The sequence below is a fragment of the Nomascus leucogenys genome, chromosome 4, assembly GCF_006542625.1.
Source record: "Nomascus leucogenys isolate Asia chromosome 4, Asia_NLE_v1, whole genome shotgun sequence".
Classification (NCBI taxonomy): Eukaryota; Metazoa; Chordata; class Mammalia; order Primates; family Hylobatidae; genus Nomascus; species Nomascus leucogenys.
In genome coordinates this window covers 148,437,785-148,452,310 of record NC_044384.1, presented here as the reverse complement: position 1 = coordinate 148,452,310, position 14,526 = coordinate 148,437,785, and the positions used below count along the sequence as shown (strand labels likewise).

General features: G+C 49.0%; 2 protein-coding genes across 3 annotated transcripts in view; one reads left to right on the top strand and one right to left on the bottom strand.

Annotated features, from left to right (window-relative positions):
- The window catches only part of ARHGEF10 (Rho guanine nucleotide exchange factor 10), a 130,178-nt gene that overhangs the window by 101,357 nt on the left and 14,295 nt on the right, over positions 1–14,526 (top strand). For both annotated transcript variants that reach the window (XM_030812419.1, XM_030812418.1), the window contains one exon: positions 3,883–4,025. In XM_030812419.1, the coding sequence (XP_030668279.1) occupies positions 3,883–4,025 (143 nt within the window). The remainder of the gene's footprint in view (positions 1–3,882; positions 4,026–14,526) is intronic.
- LOC100589863 lies at positions 4,786–8,525 on the bottom strand. Its single transcript, XM_004087961.3, has one exon. It carries the CDS (start codon positions 8,200–8,202, stop codon positions 7,534–7,536), a length of 669 nt encoding a protein of 222 aa, XP_004088009.2. The 5' UTR covers positions 8,203–8,525; the 3' UTR covers positions 4,786–7,533.

The window sequence follows — 14,526 nt, the reverse complement described above, 5'->3', positions numbered from 1 at the left end:
CCGCTGTGTGTCTGTTCTCTCCCCAGCCCCTGCTGCGTAGGTGGCAGCTGTGCTTTGCAGGCTCTTCCTGTGGATCTGGTCGCCGATGGTTTTGGGAGCTCTGGGTACAGGGCTTTCCTTCCAGCTTCCTTGGTGCTGGCTGAGGCTGCTCTCCTGGCCCCTCACTCAGCCCTGAGCGCAGGGGTGCCGAGGCCCAGCTGGATCCCAGCCAGTCTCGGTGCTGCCATCCCGGAGTGGAACACGCAGGGCTTCCCTCACCGAAAGCGGCCCTGCGCCACCCTCCGCCCGGAAGCGACCCATGGGCGGGTCCTGTCATCTTCCCCAGGCCATCCACCACTTGTTCTTGTGTCCCGCGACCATGTCCCACCTCACTCCCGCGTCATCACCACCCTGGTCCAAAGCGCCCAGCTCCCGCCTGGATGGCAGCGTAGCCTCGCCTTCATTCTTGCGCTTCTACTGATTCATTCTCCAAATATCTGTTATTGAGCTTTTTAAACTGTAAATAAGGTTTTTACCCCCGCCCCGCCCCCGCCCCCCGCTGAAAATTGTCTGGTGAGTCCCTAGTGTACTTAGAATAGAATTCCAGTCCTCCAGTCCTTGTTCCTTGCTCACAAGGCATTCTGCCCTCCAACCACCCCCGTTCTCTCTGCTCTGAGCATTTGGCCCCCTGCTGCTATTGGAGTTCCTCCCTCCTTGGAAATCTGCGCCAGCCCCTCCCAGAGCCTGGGGTGTTATTTGCCCTCGGACTTTGACACCTCCTCCTTGGGGAGGCTCTCTCGACCTGCTCCACGGAGACGGCCCCTCCCTCTGCTGCGCGGTTCCGGCCTGGCCTGTGTGCGCACCTGCGCCAAGAAGGCCGGGTCTTCTTTCTCACTCCGGTAGGTGGAGTAAGCCCAGGAGCCGCTCCTGTCTCATCCCTCAGCCATCTGGACTCTGACCCTGTTGATCCCTGGCCGATCCCTGGCTCCTTGGCGGGCCCCTGGTTGCCTCCCTCTCATCCGGTGGGTGCCCCGGCCTAGCTTCTGGTCTGCACCCCCTCTTCACTTGGCCTCATGATTTCAGTTCTCCGTGGACGGTTGTGTGTCTTCGGGACCGGGCTCTCCCATTCCAGTCCTGCTTTGTCATTCAGCTGTTGTCATAACCTCTGCCAGCCTCCTTGGCCGGCTTTCCCGTCCTGTCTCTGCTCCGCGGTAGGCGGAGTCCCCGCCGCTGTGCGCCGAGAGCCGCCTCCCTGCTGCTGCCTGTGTTCCTACCACTCTGCGCTCAACTCTTTCATGAAGCTTCGTGGAGGAATGAGTGTTGATAGGACTTTTTCATATAATCTGGATTTTTTTTTCTGTTTTTCTATTACATAAAATGTATTTTATGCTTATGTCCCCCTTTTTTCCCCGGGTTTACTACCGAGCATCTCTGCAGCCTCTTACTTGGCTGCATCGGTGTCCTGCCCACTGTGGAGCCCCGTACTGGGCTGTGTTTTCGCCTCATCAGACGCGTTGCATGATCTGTAACTGAGATCTGCTGAACATGGCTCTTCGCATCTTCCTCACGGACAGCTGGCCGGCGTGTGGTGTGGGAGCGTGCGAGGCGGCCTGCGCAGAAGCGCGTAGACTGCCACTTCGTTCTTGGTGGTGGGGGACGTGGCTGGCTGGAGGCCTCGGCCCGGGCAGAGGGAGGAGGAGCCTGCTTCCCAGCCCCGCACTGTTGCCAGGGCTCTGACCTTTCAAGGGACTTAAAAATCTGAAATTCTGTGGGCAATTTCCAGAATATTGTTAGTTCAAAACGTCATTAGCGTGTGCCTGGGTCCGGCTGCGATGTGGGCAGCCTGCTGAGGGCTCTGGCCTGGGGCACATACACAGGGAGAAGTCATCCCAAGAAAGACAAGCCCACACGGCAGAATGACCCACCCAGGTGCTCAGAGAACAAAGTTCAGTTGTTGGAAGTTAAACCTTAACCAAGCGAAACGTCTGAAGTAGGCCATCCTGTCGTTGATCTTTGAGTTGTTGTTTCAAAGGAAAGGTGCTGTTGGTAGGACACTGCCAAGCCACACCTGACAGCCAGGATCCAAGCACAGTGGGCGGTGATAGAGAGAGCTCTGACCTAGGATTCAAAACCCTGCGTTCTTGTGTCACTCCATGCCCTTCAGAGTGTGTGAATGTCAGAGAAAATTGTAGCTCTGCGCTGAGCCCACATATTTCTGGAGGTTGCAGTGTGCAGTGCTTTAAAGGGCTATGACTACCAGATGGGAAGGCCCATGCACATGTGTGTATGCACAGGAGTGTGAGGGGATGTGCATTGTGTGAGCAGGTGTGTATGCATGTATGCACATGTGTGTATGCACAGGAGTGTGAGGGGATGTGCACTGTGTGAGCAGGTGTGTATGCATGTATGCACGTTTGTATGCACACGTGATTGTGAGGGCGTATGTGTGTGTGTGCAGGCGGGTGTGTGTGCCTTGAGTGCACATGTGCACACGTGTGTGTCCCTGTGTGCATGTGACTGCAGGTGCACATACTTGTGGGTGAGTGTGTGTGCACATGTACATGGCTGCGTATGTGTATGTGTGTGACATGTGCAAGTGTGTGTGTGCATATGGCATGTGCACTTCTGTGTGTTCGTGCATGTGTGTTGTGCATGGTTGCATGTGCATATTTAATCACATAATGATACACTGGGCCCTGTTCAGATATTACAAATGAAAAGCAAGCCCGTGTTCACTGGGGCTAATAATTACCCTGCAACACTTTTAGCCTAATTGCAACATAAAAGCATTTCCACTAACGTTGAATTATAACTAAAAGTATGCCACAAAAGTCAAAGCTTGCAAAGTTGCCTTTTAGTGACTGCACACCTCTGCTTCAGACACTAGTTTTGTATTCAAAGGTTTAGTGCTTGAAATCCAGAACAAAGAGGTAAGAACTGAGGCCGTGTTCTCCTGACTGAGTGAAGCTTGTTTTTTTGATTAGGAAGTCGACAGCATTGCTGGATTAATAATTTAGGTACACTTTTAAGGTCGATGCCTTAATTAATGGTTAGACAGAGAATTGAAGAATTCATTTTAATTTTTTATAGGATAATTACTTTAGTGACTTTAGAAGTTTTTGGTAAATCTTGCCTCAAATAATTTTTATTGGTATTCAAGCTAGCAACTCATACTTGATATAAAGTGTGAAAGACCTTCTCACTAGATCTTTGGAAATATTTTCAAACCAGAATATTTCACGATTCTCTAGGCTTCAAGAAAGGGAACAAATTCATCAAAAGTAAGCAATTCCTTTTACCTCAATTTTGATTTTTTATTCTGTGAAGTTATGGCCTTTCTTCGTGATGCAGTATAGAGCAAGGCACATTTTAGAACGGAAGCAGCTAATGGGGAAATGTAACATCTGCCCAGTTATTTTGGATGCAGTTCCTTTTAATGATGACTGAATCATCTTATGTACTATTATTGTAAATGGTAGTATTGATTGAACACCTGTGTGCTGGATACTGTGCTGAGCTTTGTACATGCATTATTTCATTTTTAACTTTTGAAACAACCTTTGCAGCTAGTGGTAGGATGGTCTCGATCTTACCCTGAAGGAAGCCGAGTTTCAGGGTGAATGAGTGGTTTGTCTGGGACACACATGGAGGGGATAGGCAGGGGGGCGGGGGGATCCTGAGGGCTGCGTGTCCCGCAGCTGTCTGTGCTTCCCGGCTGTGCACCATGGCCAGACTGGGGTGGGTGTCAGCTTGTGGATCCCCAGACACACCCAGGATCGGGCACAAGCATTAACACTACAGGTGATCTTTCGGTTGTCAGTTATTTAAAATGATGTGTGACCCCATTTTCTTGTTCCTGTGCACAGAAAACAACTTGAATGAAATGAAATATTTTCTTTTAAGATGGATCCTGGGATTCAGAACCTCAAAAAGTGATCAAGTTAGGCGTCCTACCAGTTAGAAGTCTACTCATGATGGAAGACATGCTGTGGGCGGCTTCTGGAGGTCAAGTCTTCATCATCAGTGTGGAGACTCATGCTGTAGAGGTAAGTCGCTTAGGTGGCCACACAGTGTGGAAAAGATGCATTTCAGAAACAGCTCAGCTGACTTCCGGTGCCGAAGTCAAGGCTTCTTGCCTGTGGCCGTGTGCTAAAATTCCTTCTAGCCGGGCACAGTGGCTCATGCCTGTAATGCCAACGCTCTGGGGGGCCAAGGTTGGAGGATTGTTTGAGCTCAGGAGTTCCAGACCAGCCTGGGCAACAAATGAGATCCTGTCCCTCCAAAAAAATTAGCTGGGTAGGGCAGTGCGCACCTGTAGTGGATGTGGTGGTGCACACCTGTAGTCCCCAGTACTTGGGAGGCTGAGGCAAGAGCATAACTTGAGCCCAGGAGGTCCAGGCTTCATTAAGCCAAGATCTCGCCACTGCACTCCAGCCTGGGTGACACAACAAAACCCTGTCTCAAAAAAAAAAAAAAAAAAAGCAAAGGGAAAGAAAATTCCTTCTAGATTTTGCTTAGAAAGACAAGATTAGCAAGAAAATTCAACTAACCATTTTTTAATCATTTAGCCATGTTCACTGGTTACCTGCTCAGTAAAAGAAACATTGCTTTAAGAAATGTGTTCAGTATGAACCCATAGAGTCCTCCAGGACTTAGGGAAAATTTGCATTTGATTGAGGTGACATTTCAATTCAGTGGGCTAAATGGATCATTCACCAAAGAATCAGGAGACAAGTGGGCAGCCATTTGGAAAACACAGAGCTGGCTCAAACCCCAGCCCTCTGCTCTTCTAATCACTCCAGATGGATGGGAATTTCACCATGAAAATGAAACTATAAACCTCCAAGATAAAAAGCAGTAGAATAGTTTTATTACTTTGCAGTGGAGAAAGCCTCTCCAAGCATGCCACAAAGGCAGAAGTTACCATAATAAATAAAATGGTACAGTTTAATAACTTTTGTCACATTGAAATATGTGTATCAAATATTTATGGAGGAAAAATTGGGGAAAAATTCCTGTATATATGACTAAGAATTAATGTTCTTAAAATACAAAGATTTCTTATTGAATTAAGAAAAAGATAACCAACCCAATAGAAGATGTTCAAAGAACATGAACAGGCAGCCCACAGAAAAAGAAATAAACAATAAACTCGTACACATATAAGTTAGCCTCATTAGCAACTAAGATTGCCTATTAAAACAAGGCACTGTTTTATTAATAGACTTTATTTTTTGAGCAGTTTTAGGTTCACTGCAAAATTGAATGAAAAGTACGGAATTTTCCATGTACCCCTCCTCCCACACACACACAGCACCCCCAACCCCCCATCAGCCCCGTCCTGGAGTGGTGTGTTTGTTACAGTCAGTGAGCCTGCATGGGCCTGTCATCATTGCCCAGGGTCCACAGTCCCTCATTGCCCAGGGTCCACACTCCCTCATCACTCAGGGTCCACTGGGGCGTACTCTTGGTGCCGTGCTTCTGTGGGTTTGGGCAAATGTATCGCAGCGTTGTCCACCACTGCAGCATCACGCAGAGTAGGTTCACTGCCCTGGAAATCCTCTGCTCTGTGTTCAGCCCTCCCTACCCCAGTCCCGGCAACCACTGGTCTTCAGGGTGCCGTTTCTTCAGATTGACAGAAGGTAAACGCTAAGTACGACCTGGTTGGAACGTGGGGACACAGGGCTCTCGGGACGGCGGGGTCTTAGGGCAGCCCCTCCGGAGGGCACTCACCTGTTACCAGTTGGCATTGGGGCTCATAACGTCTTCCTGGCAACTCCCCGCCCTAGAGAAATCCTCTCTACAGAGGAGCTTGTGCACGCACATCTAAGGGTGTCCATTGCAACCTTGTTGGTATCATAAACACTTGGGAGTGTCCTAAATGCATGTGCATGGGAAGAGCTGGGGAAATGAGGGCATCTATGCCCCACAGAGCGGGTGAACTCAGGCAGTGGGAGGAGGCCCACCCTCTTCTTGTGGGTGTTCCTAAATGCACGCCCATGGGGTCACGTGCAGGCAAGCAGGCTGCGGAACACTGTCCGAGCTCACTCCCAGGGAGGCTGTGGTGCCTGATGAGCCCACCCATGTCTGCTGTTGTCAGTGGCCGTGTGACGTGCGAGCGTGTGTGTGTGCAGTTGGACAGACGTTCCTGAAGTGATGAGGAAAGCCTACACACTTCCCCTCACACCTGCATTTTTCAGCCATGTCATATGTGGTGTTTATTATGAGGTTGTGGTGTCTTATTTTTTACTGTCTGTTCATGGCCATCTCTTGACCCCACTGTCCCTAAACAAACTGGGATAATACAGGTGTGTTTTCAGCCAATAAAATGGACCAACTCATCATTAAAAATTCCTTTGGGCCAAGTACAGTGGCTCACACCTGTAATGCCAGCACTTTTGGAGACCAAGATGGGTGGATAGCTTGAGCTCAAGAGTTTAAGACCAGGCTGGGCAACATGGCAAAACCCCATCTCTACAAAAAATGTATAAATTAGCTGGGCACGGTAGTGCATGCTTGTAGGATATTCGTGAGGCTGAAGTGGGAGGATCACTTGAGCCCAGGAAGTTGACGCTGCAGTGAGCCAAGATTGCGCTGCTGTACTCCAGCCTGGGCAACAGAGTAAGTCCCTGTCTCAAAAAAAAAATTCCTTTGACCCTCACACAAAAGGTCATAGGAAAGAATGTCTTCAGTTGGGGCGAGGGGTCTAATTTCAACTCTTTGAAGACTCTGAAGACTTTCTAATGACTAAATCTATACAAATCCAGAAAGAAATGTTATCATTAAGAGCTTCTAAAAATACTTGTCTAGACCATCGTTAGGAGGGATGTATCGGTTCCCCAGGTTAGGAACTTTAAGACATTTTGCTGGTATTTCATGAATCATATTTGCACACACTCTTGAGACTGGTTTCAGGATGTGCCTAGGCTGCATCCTGTGTCATCTCAGAGGGAAAGTGGCTCCTGACCTGCCACGTGGACACCCCTTTGGCTGGCAGCACGGCGGGATGCGGGCTAATGCTGTCTTCAGTCAGGAAAGGGCTCTCCGGCTGGCCCCTGGAGACGTGGGTTTGGTTAGGGATGCGAGGTCCACACTGGGGCAAGGTGCAGATGGGACCTGGGTCCTGAGCCTCCTGGAGGCCGACACTCTGCCATGGATCATGAATAGCATTCCCGTGTGTGAGTCTGTTTTTGACACAGCCTCCCCGACATCCTTCGAGACCCAGCCTGCTAGACAGGAACGGAAAATAGCTGGACAGGGAGGTCGGGGTACATGTTAGATGATTTTTGGCAGTATTGTTCCTGTTAGTTTTCATATCCATCTGACACTTCTTATTTCACATGCCCTGAGAATGAGAAGCCTTCAGTTTCGCGGGGAGCCAGGGCCTGGCCAGTGCTGCCATGCGGGGTAGCACTGTGGATGCTGTCACAACTTCTTGAGTTTTTTCACAGCCCTTGTACCCCATCAGTACAGCCCTCCTAGTAATTGTGTATTTACAGAGGGAGCTCATCCATATAGTATATGTCGATCTTGGATCAGCCACCTACCTGGGCCTCAGTTGTCTGAGCTGACAGCTGGGGGTAATTCCCCTTTCTCAGGCTGCTTGTAATTTATATGCTGTAAATCTCGAAGACTCAGAGAGAAGCAATGTGGTTGGATCCAGATATAGGGCTCTTTCCTTGCATTTTTAGAACCAAAATAACTAAATACATTTTTAGAAAGAAGCAAAACTCTGCTCTCTGAAAACATGAAATTCATCCTGTCGTTCCCGTTGTGCAGGGGAACCGTGGCCAGGGGCTGGTGCAGCCCGCAGGACCTGAGCCCACAAGATTCGAGCCCTGGGTGTGCATCCACCTTGCTGACGGCGAGGGCAGCAGCTGCGGGGGGATCCGTCCCAAATGGCCATATGCTGTCAGAACAGTGCCGGCCTGGGAGCTGCATGTGATCTGGGCTTGGGTCGAGCGCGTTGGGAGATGCCAGCCATATTTGGAAGAAAAAGGCACCTGAGACTCTGAGGCTTCGGTGTTCCTGGAGTGACTGTGTCAGTGGAGGAGTCAGCATACCGGTGGGGGTGGCTGGCCCCATCCCAGCCCTGGCGCCATAACAAAGCAGCACTGGGCAAACCAGTAGAGACGCTGAGCCAGGTGCTTGGTGCAGCACCCCCAACGTGGCAGGGGGCACCCACCTGCCTGTCAGGGCCATCAGGAGCAGATGGGAAGACATACCGTGGACACTGAGCTGCCTCACGGTGCTGGTCACAGTCACCTGGATGCTTTACGGGAGGGGAAGTATCTCTTTTTCTCCAACTGCAAATGGCCCTTTACCCTGGGTTTGTCCAATTGCTCTTTAAATTTTGTAGTGTTAGGAACACAGATGTAGTGCTAAGGGATCTGACGTTTAGGAAAGGGTGAATCATTCTGTATTTCTGGGGGGCGTTGCCTGGACTGGTTTCTTGCTTAGAGCCTTGAGTCGCAGCTAGTTTCAGTTGAATGACTACAGCTGCTTAAAGTGCAACCCTTTTCTTCCTCACTCTTGATTTTCTACAGTATGCAGTGCTCTTGACTGAAGACAGATGGAAGGAAAGAAAGAGAGGAAAAAGGTTTCTTGCCCCCATCCTCCACTGAAGGGAAAAACAGAATGAAATAATAAAATAGGCGAGGTATTAAAGATGACCTAAATAGTGCAACATAGTGATTTTCTGCAGCAATGCATTCTTTTTTCATAGGAATTTAATTCTTGTCATTGTGTAGAAAGAGACACAGGGCAACAACACAGGCCTAAGTGGGCACGGTGGCTCACGCCTGTAATCCCAGCCACTTGGGAGGCTGAGGCAGGAGGACTGCTTGAGGCTAGGAGTTCAAGGCCAGCCTGGGCAACATAGCGAGACCCTACATCTAAACACTGAAAATAAAACAACAGGCCCAGGTCAGCAGAAGAGGCCAGAGATCTCCAAACACTGTGGAATCCCAGTCCCCAGAAACCCTGAACACTGTGGAAGCCATAGCCTGCTTTCTTTCAGACACCTTCAGAATCACACAATTTCAAGGCAGAGACTTAGAGATCCTGTGGCCCAATGTTCTTATTGTCAGAGAACCAAGGCTTAGAGAAAGGAGAAGCCATGCCCAACATCAGTGCTACCAGGTACCTAGCACTGTGCAAAAACAGACCAACCACAGATGGTTAAGACATTGATGACACAGGCCCGGCTGTCAGTCCCAGGATGGCTGGGCTGCCAGCATGACTGAGGGTGCTGTGGAAGTTTTGGGGGCAACACTCTCTCCAGGCCTCAGGCTGGCACAGTGAGCCGAAATCTGGGGGCCCTGCATCCCGCAGTTACTACGAATTTCACGACGGCAGCAGTAGAGCGTCAAGCCTAGGATGCATCCCTGCAGGCACAGGGCCCTCGGCAGCTGCCTAGGGCTAGTGCCCATGTGGCTGGCTGGTGGAGGATGAGGAGGGATTCACTAGGAGAAAAAACCGGATGCCACCTCAGAGAGGGAGAGATGCACCAGGCTTCGAGACTACTGGTCCCCAAGGGGCTGCTGGAAGCAGAGGGTGGGTCTGCGAGCACAGTAGGGGACAAGGAGCTTGGGTCCTGTCACTGGCTCAGCTCCCGGGGGTTAGGGGGAAGCATGGGCAGTGCAGGCATCCCCATGCCGCTGAAGGTAGCCGCCTTTGACTTGACTTCTTGGAGCACAGTTCTGTGTTGTTTTCTTTTAAACAGCACTTTTGCTGCAGACAGTGCTGAGCCATTGAAGGGTTTTCAATGTGGAACAGATGTCAAAATTTGTTTTCAGAAGAGCATTTTGCCAGCAATGTAACGGGGTGTGAGACGCTTGGATACTAGAACCAAGGAGGTTGTACTGGGTTAAAAACTCCATGGGTTTGGTTTTTTTAAATCATCTTTCCAGAAGTTTGGATTGTGATTATGAAAGAGTCAAAAGCCCGAGGAAATAAAGAAGCTTTTCTCCTCTATTCTCTAGTCACACCAGAGTTCCATCATACGCCACGGTTGTTTGTTTTGCTTTTTAAAATCCTCTCTATGGAAGTCGCCTTCCTCTGCACCAAACAGTTTTCCAGGGAGTAATTTCTGCTTTATTCTGAACTGGCTAAAGAAACCAGCTATGATGGAGACTTGTGCGTGAAACAGGCAGCAGGTGGCCAACAAATTAGATAATCTAGATGAGATGGACAGACTCTAGAGTGGCACAAACTACCAAAACTGAATCGTGAAGAAATAGAAATAGAACGTTTGAATAGACCTAAAACTAGTAAGGAAGTTGAATCAGTAATCACAAACTTCTCAACAACAACAAAAAGCCCAGGACCAGATGGCTTCATTGGTGAATTCTAACCAAACATCTGTAAAATGAATTAACAGCACTCTTTCCCAAACTCTCCAAAAATATTGACAAGGAGGGAACAACACTTCCTACTCATTCTGCAGTCAGCGTGACCCCAATACCAAAGACACGACAAGAAAACCTAAGACCAGTATCCACTGTGAGCATGGATGCAAAAATCCTCAACGGAAGACTTGCAAAGTGAAATCAACAGCGTACTGAAAGGATGGTGTACCCTGGAAAAATAAGATGGATTCCTGAAATGCAAAGATGGTTCAGGACGTGAAAATCAATCAGTGGAATACATCACATTAACAAAATAATGGGGAAAAAAACCACATGATCATCTCAGTTGATGCACAAAAAGCATTTGACATAATTTATCACCCTTTTATGATAAAAACACTCAAACTAAGACTAGAAGGTGCCTTTCCTCAACCTGCCAAAGGGCATCTATAAAAAACTCACAGCTAACATCACACTTTATGGTTAAAGAAGAAAAGTTTTCCCCTGAAGATCAAGAATAAGACAAAGATGACTTCTACCATTTTTAATCACAGTATTACTGGAGGATCTGCCAGAGCAATTGACAAGGGAAAAAGAGTGGAGGACTCAGATGAAAGGAAGAAGTAAAGTTGCATTTGCGTATGATATCTTCTTGTATGTAGAAAATTCTGAGGAATCCGCAGCAAAACTGCTAGACTAATAAACAGGGGCACAAGATCGGTATACAAAATCAATTAAATTTCTATACACTAGCAGCAAACAACCTGAAAATGAGACAAACAACTTCATTTGTAATGCTGTCAAAAAGAAAAATACTTAGAGAAATTTTTAATCAAAAAGTGCAAGATTTATACACTAAAAACTACAAGACATCATTCAAAGAAATTAAAGAATACCTAAATAAATGGGAAGACATCCTATGTTCATAGATTGGAAGATGGACTATTGTTAAGAAGAAAACAGTCCCCAAATGGATCTGCAGATTCAACACAATCCTTATCAAAATTTCCACTGCTTTTTTTTTTAAAACAAAACTCGACAAGCACATCCTGAGATTCATCTGGAAATGCAGGGGATCCAGAATAGCCAAAATAATCTAGAAAAAGAACAAAATTGGAGTCCCACACTTCCTAATTTCAGATTTTAACACACAGCCACAGTAAGCAAGACAGCATGGTGCTGGCACAGGACAGACACATACATCAGTGACATAGACCAGAGACCACATGTGTCTGTGGTCACATAATTTTCAATACGGTGCCAAAACTATTCCATTTGAATATTGAATGGCCTCCTCAACAGGTGCTGCTGGCACAACTGGGTATCCATGTGCACAAGAATGAAGTTGGACACCTGCCTCACACCACATACAAAATTATCTCAAATGAATTAAAACATAAATGTAAGAGCTAAAACTATAAACACCTTAAAAGAAACTATAGGGCTAAATCCTCGTGATTTTGGACTAGACAGTGGTTTCTTAGATCTGACACCTCAAGCACAAGCAACCAATGTGGAAAAATAAGATACATTGGGCTTCATTAAAGTTGAAACCTTTTTGCTTCAAAGGACACTATCAACGGGGTGAAAAGACAACCCACAGAGTGGGAGAAAATACGTACAGCTCATGTGAGAAGGATCTAGTATGCAGAGCATCTAACACACTCTTAGATCTTAATAAAAAGAAAACTAACGCTATTAAAGGCAAGGGAACTCAATGGATATTTCTCCAAAGATGATGTACAGTCGACCCATAGGCACACGAGAAGATGGTCAGCATTGTTGCTTGTTAGGGAATCATGGAGGGAAACCACAATGAGACACTGTGTCACACACTGGGATGGCAAGAATAATGTTGTTGGTGGAGCAGCACCCACTGGAGAGCACGTGAGGACGCTGGGAGACTCTTGCTGGTGGGAATGCAGAATGGCACAATTTCCGAGAAGACAGTTTGTGATTTCTTCAGAAAGTAACTCGTGGCATGACCAGGTGACCCAGCATTTCCAGTCGTAGGTGTAGATTCAGAAGAACCTGATATTCATGCATACACGAATTACCATAGCAGTGTTATTTGTAGTCAAAAGGCGGATGCAGCCCAGACGCCCGGGAACTGGTGAATGGACAAACAGAACGTGGTTCCTTCATACACGAGGATTGGTTTCAGCCATAGAAAGGAGTGAAGCCCCGACTCACGCCACCACGTGGATGAACCTGGAAAACGCCAAATTCAGTGAAAGAAGCCAGACACAAAAGGCCGAACATTGTAGGATTCTGTTTATATGAAATGTCAGAACAGGCAAATCCAGAGACAGAACGTGGATGAGTGGTTGTCAGGGGATGGGGAAGGGGGCATAAGGGCGATAAAATGTTCTGGAATTCAAGAGTGGTTAAGGTTGGCAACTTTCCGAATATACTGAAAAGCACAGAATTGCACGGTATAGAAGGGTGAACTTCATGATATGTGAATTATAGCTCAATGTTTTCAAAAGGAGGTGGCAGTTTTGGAAGTAGCTGAGAAGTTAGCAGAAGTTAGCCTGAAGCAGGTGGAGGAGCTGGCCCCAAAGATGGCTGCTGGGAGCAGCCTGCCTAACACAGGCAGGAGGAGGGGGAACCCCACAGCCCAGCCGGAAAGGGGCACAGGCTCTTCTTCCTTTCCTTTTTCCCACTTTTTCTTTTTGAGTGAGACTTGGGCATGCTTTGGGGCTCAATGACAGAAGCCAGGAGAGACAGGGCCCCATTCCAGGAAGAGGGCGAGGAGCAGGGCAGGCAGGAGCCAGTGCCGGGAGGAGGCCGGATTCAGGGAGCTCTGCAGGTTGGAGGTGGAGTGTCGGGGAAGTGTGGGCCTGCACACCTTCTCTTCTGTGATGCAGGAGGCCAAGTCAGAGGGAAGAGGGATCAAAAACAGACCCGCGCTAGAACCATCTGGAATCCGAACCCAGACTTCCCAACTCCCAGGCAGATGCTCTGTCTCCCACGCCACACAACCCAGATAGTTTAGAGTGTGAAAATCCTGTGAAGCTTCAGCTCATAAAAACACTTGGGATCTTTGTGTGTGAGATTCGTGTTCCGCTGGGGAGTAAGAGCTCGATTATCTGCATAGGAACCAAGTCACAAGTCAGTGATGCAGACTCCTTGGCAATTGTGAGCACCAGTTCCTTCCCATTAACAAATATTTAAATTCAACTTGTGATTATTGAAGACATTTTCTATGAGGAAACTATGGGCATATGGCGGGAGGCATTTACACAGCTGACTCTAGAATGGGATGAGGAAACTACGGCATATGGCGGGAGGCATTTACCAGCTGACTGGGGGGGGGGGGGGGGGGGGGGAGGGGGGGGGGCATTTACACAGCTGACTCTAGAATGGGATGAGGAAACTACGGGCATATGGCGGGAGGCATTTACACGGCTGACTCTAGAATGGGCATTTTATGAGGAAACTACGGGCATAAGGCAAGAGGCATTTCAATGGCTGACTCTAGAATGGGCATTTTATGAGGAAACTACGGGCATAAGGCGGGAGGCATTTACATGGCTGACTCTAGAATGGGCATTTTAGAGGCGGGGCTCTCACTTCACATCAGGGGACCTGGGGGTTCCAGTTTGCTCCAGGCGGGTGGACAGTCAGATGTGGAGCCCGCTCAAGACCCACAGCGATGGGACTTGGGGCCGTGTGGGCCAGCCTCCCTCACAGTGTCACCTCCCCGGGGACCCCAGCCTCCCTCACAGTGTCACCTCCCCGGGGACCCCAGCCTCCCTCACAGTGTCACCTCCCCGGGGACCCCAGCCTCCCGCACCGTGTCACCTCCCCGGGGACCCCAGCCTCCCTCACAGTGTCACCTCCCCGGGGACCCCAGCCTCCCGCACCGTGTCACCTCCCTGGGGACCCCAGCCTCCCGCACTGTGTCACCTCCCTGGGGACCCCAGCCTCCCGCACCGTGTCACCTCCCTGGGGAGCCCAGCCTCTCACACCATGTCGCATCCCTCGGGATCAAAGCTTCCCACACCATGCTACCTCCCTCGGGACCCCAGCCTCCCGCACCGTGTCACCTCCCTGAGGACCCCAGCCTCCCGCACCTTGTCACCTCCCTGAGGACCCCAGCCTCCCGCACCGTGTCGCCTCCCTCGGGACCCCAGCCCCTGCGTGCCCAGCCTGAGGACACAGTCGCCTTCTCAGATGGCATCGTTCTCAGGCC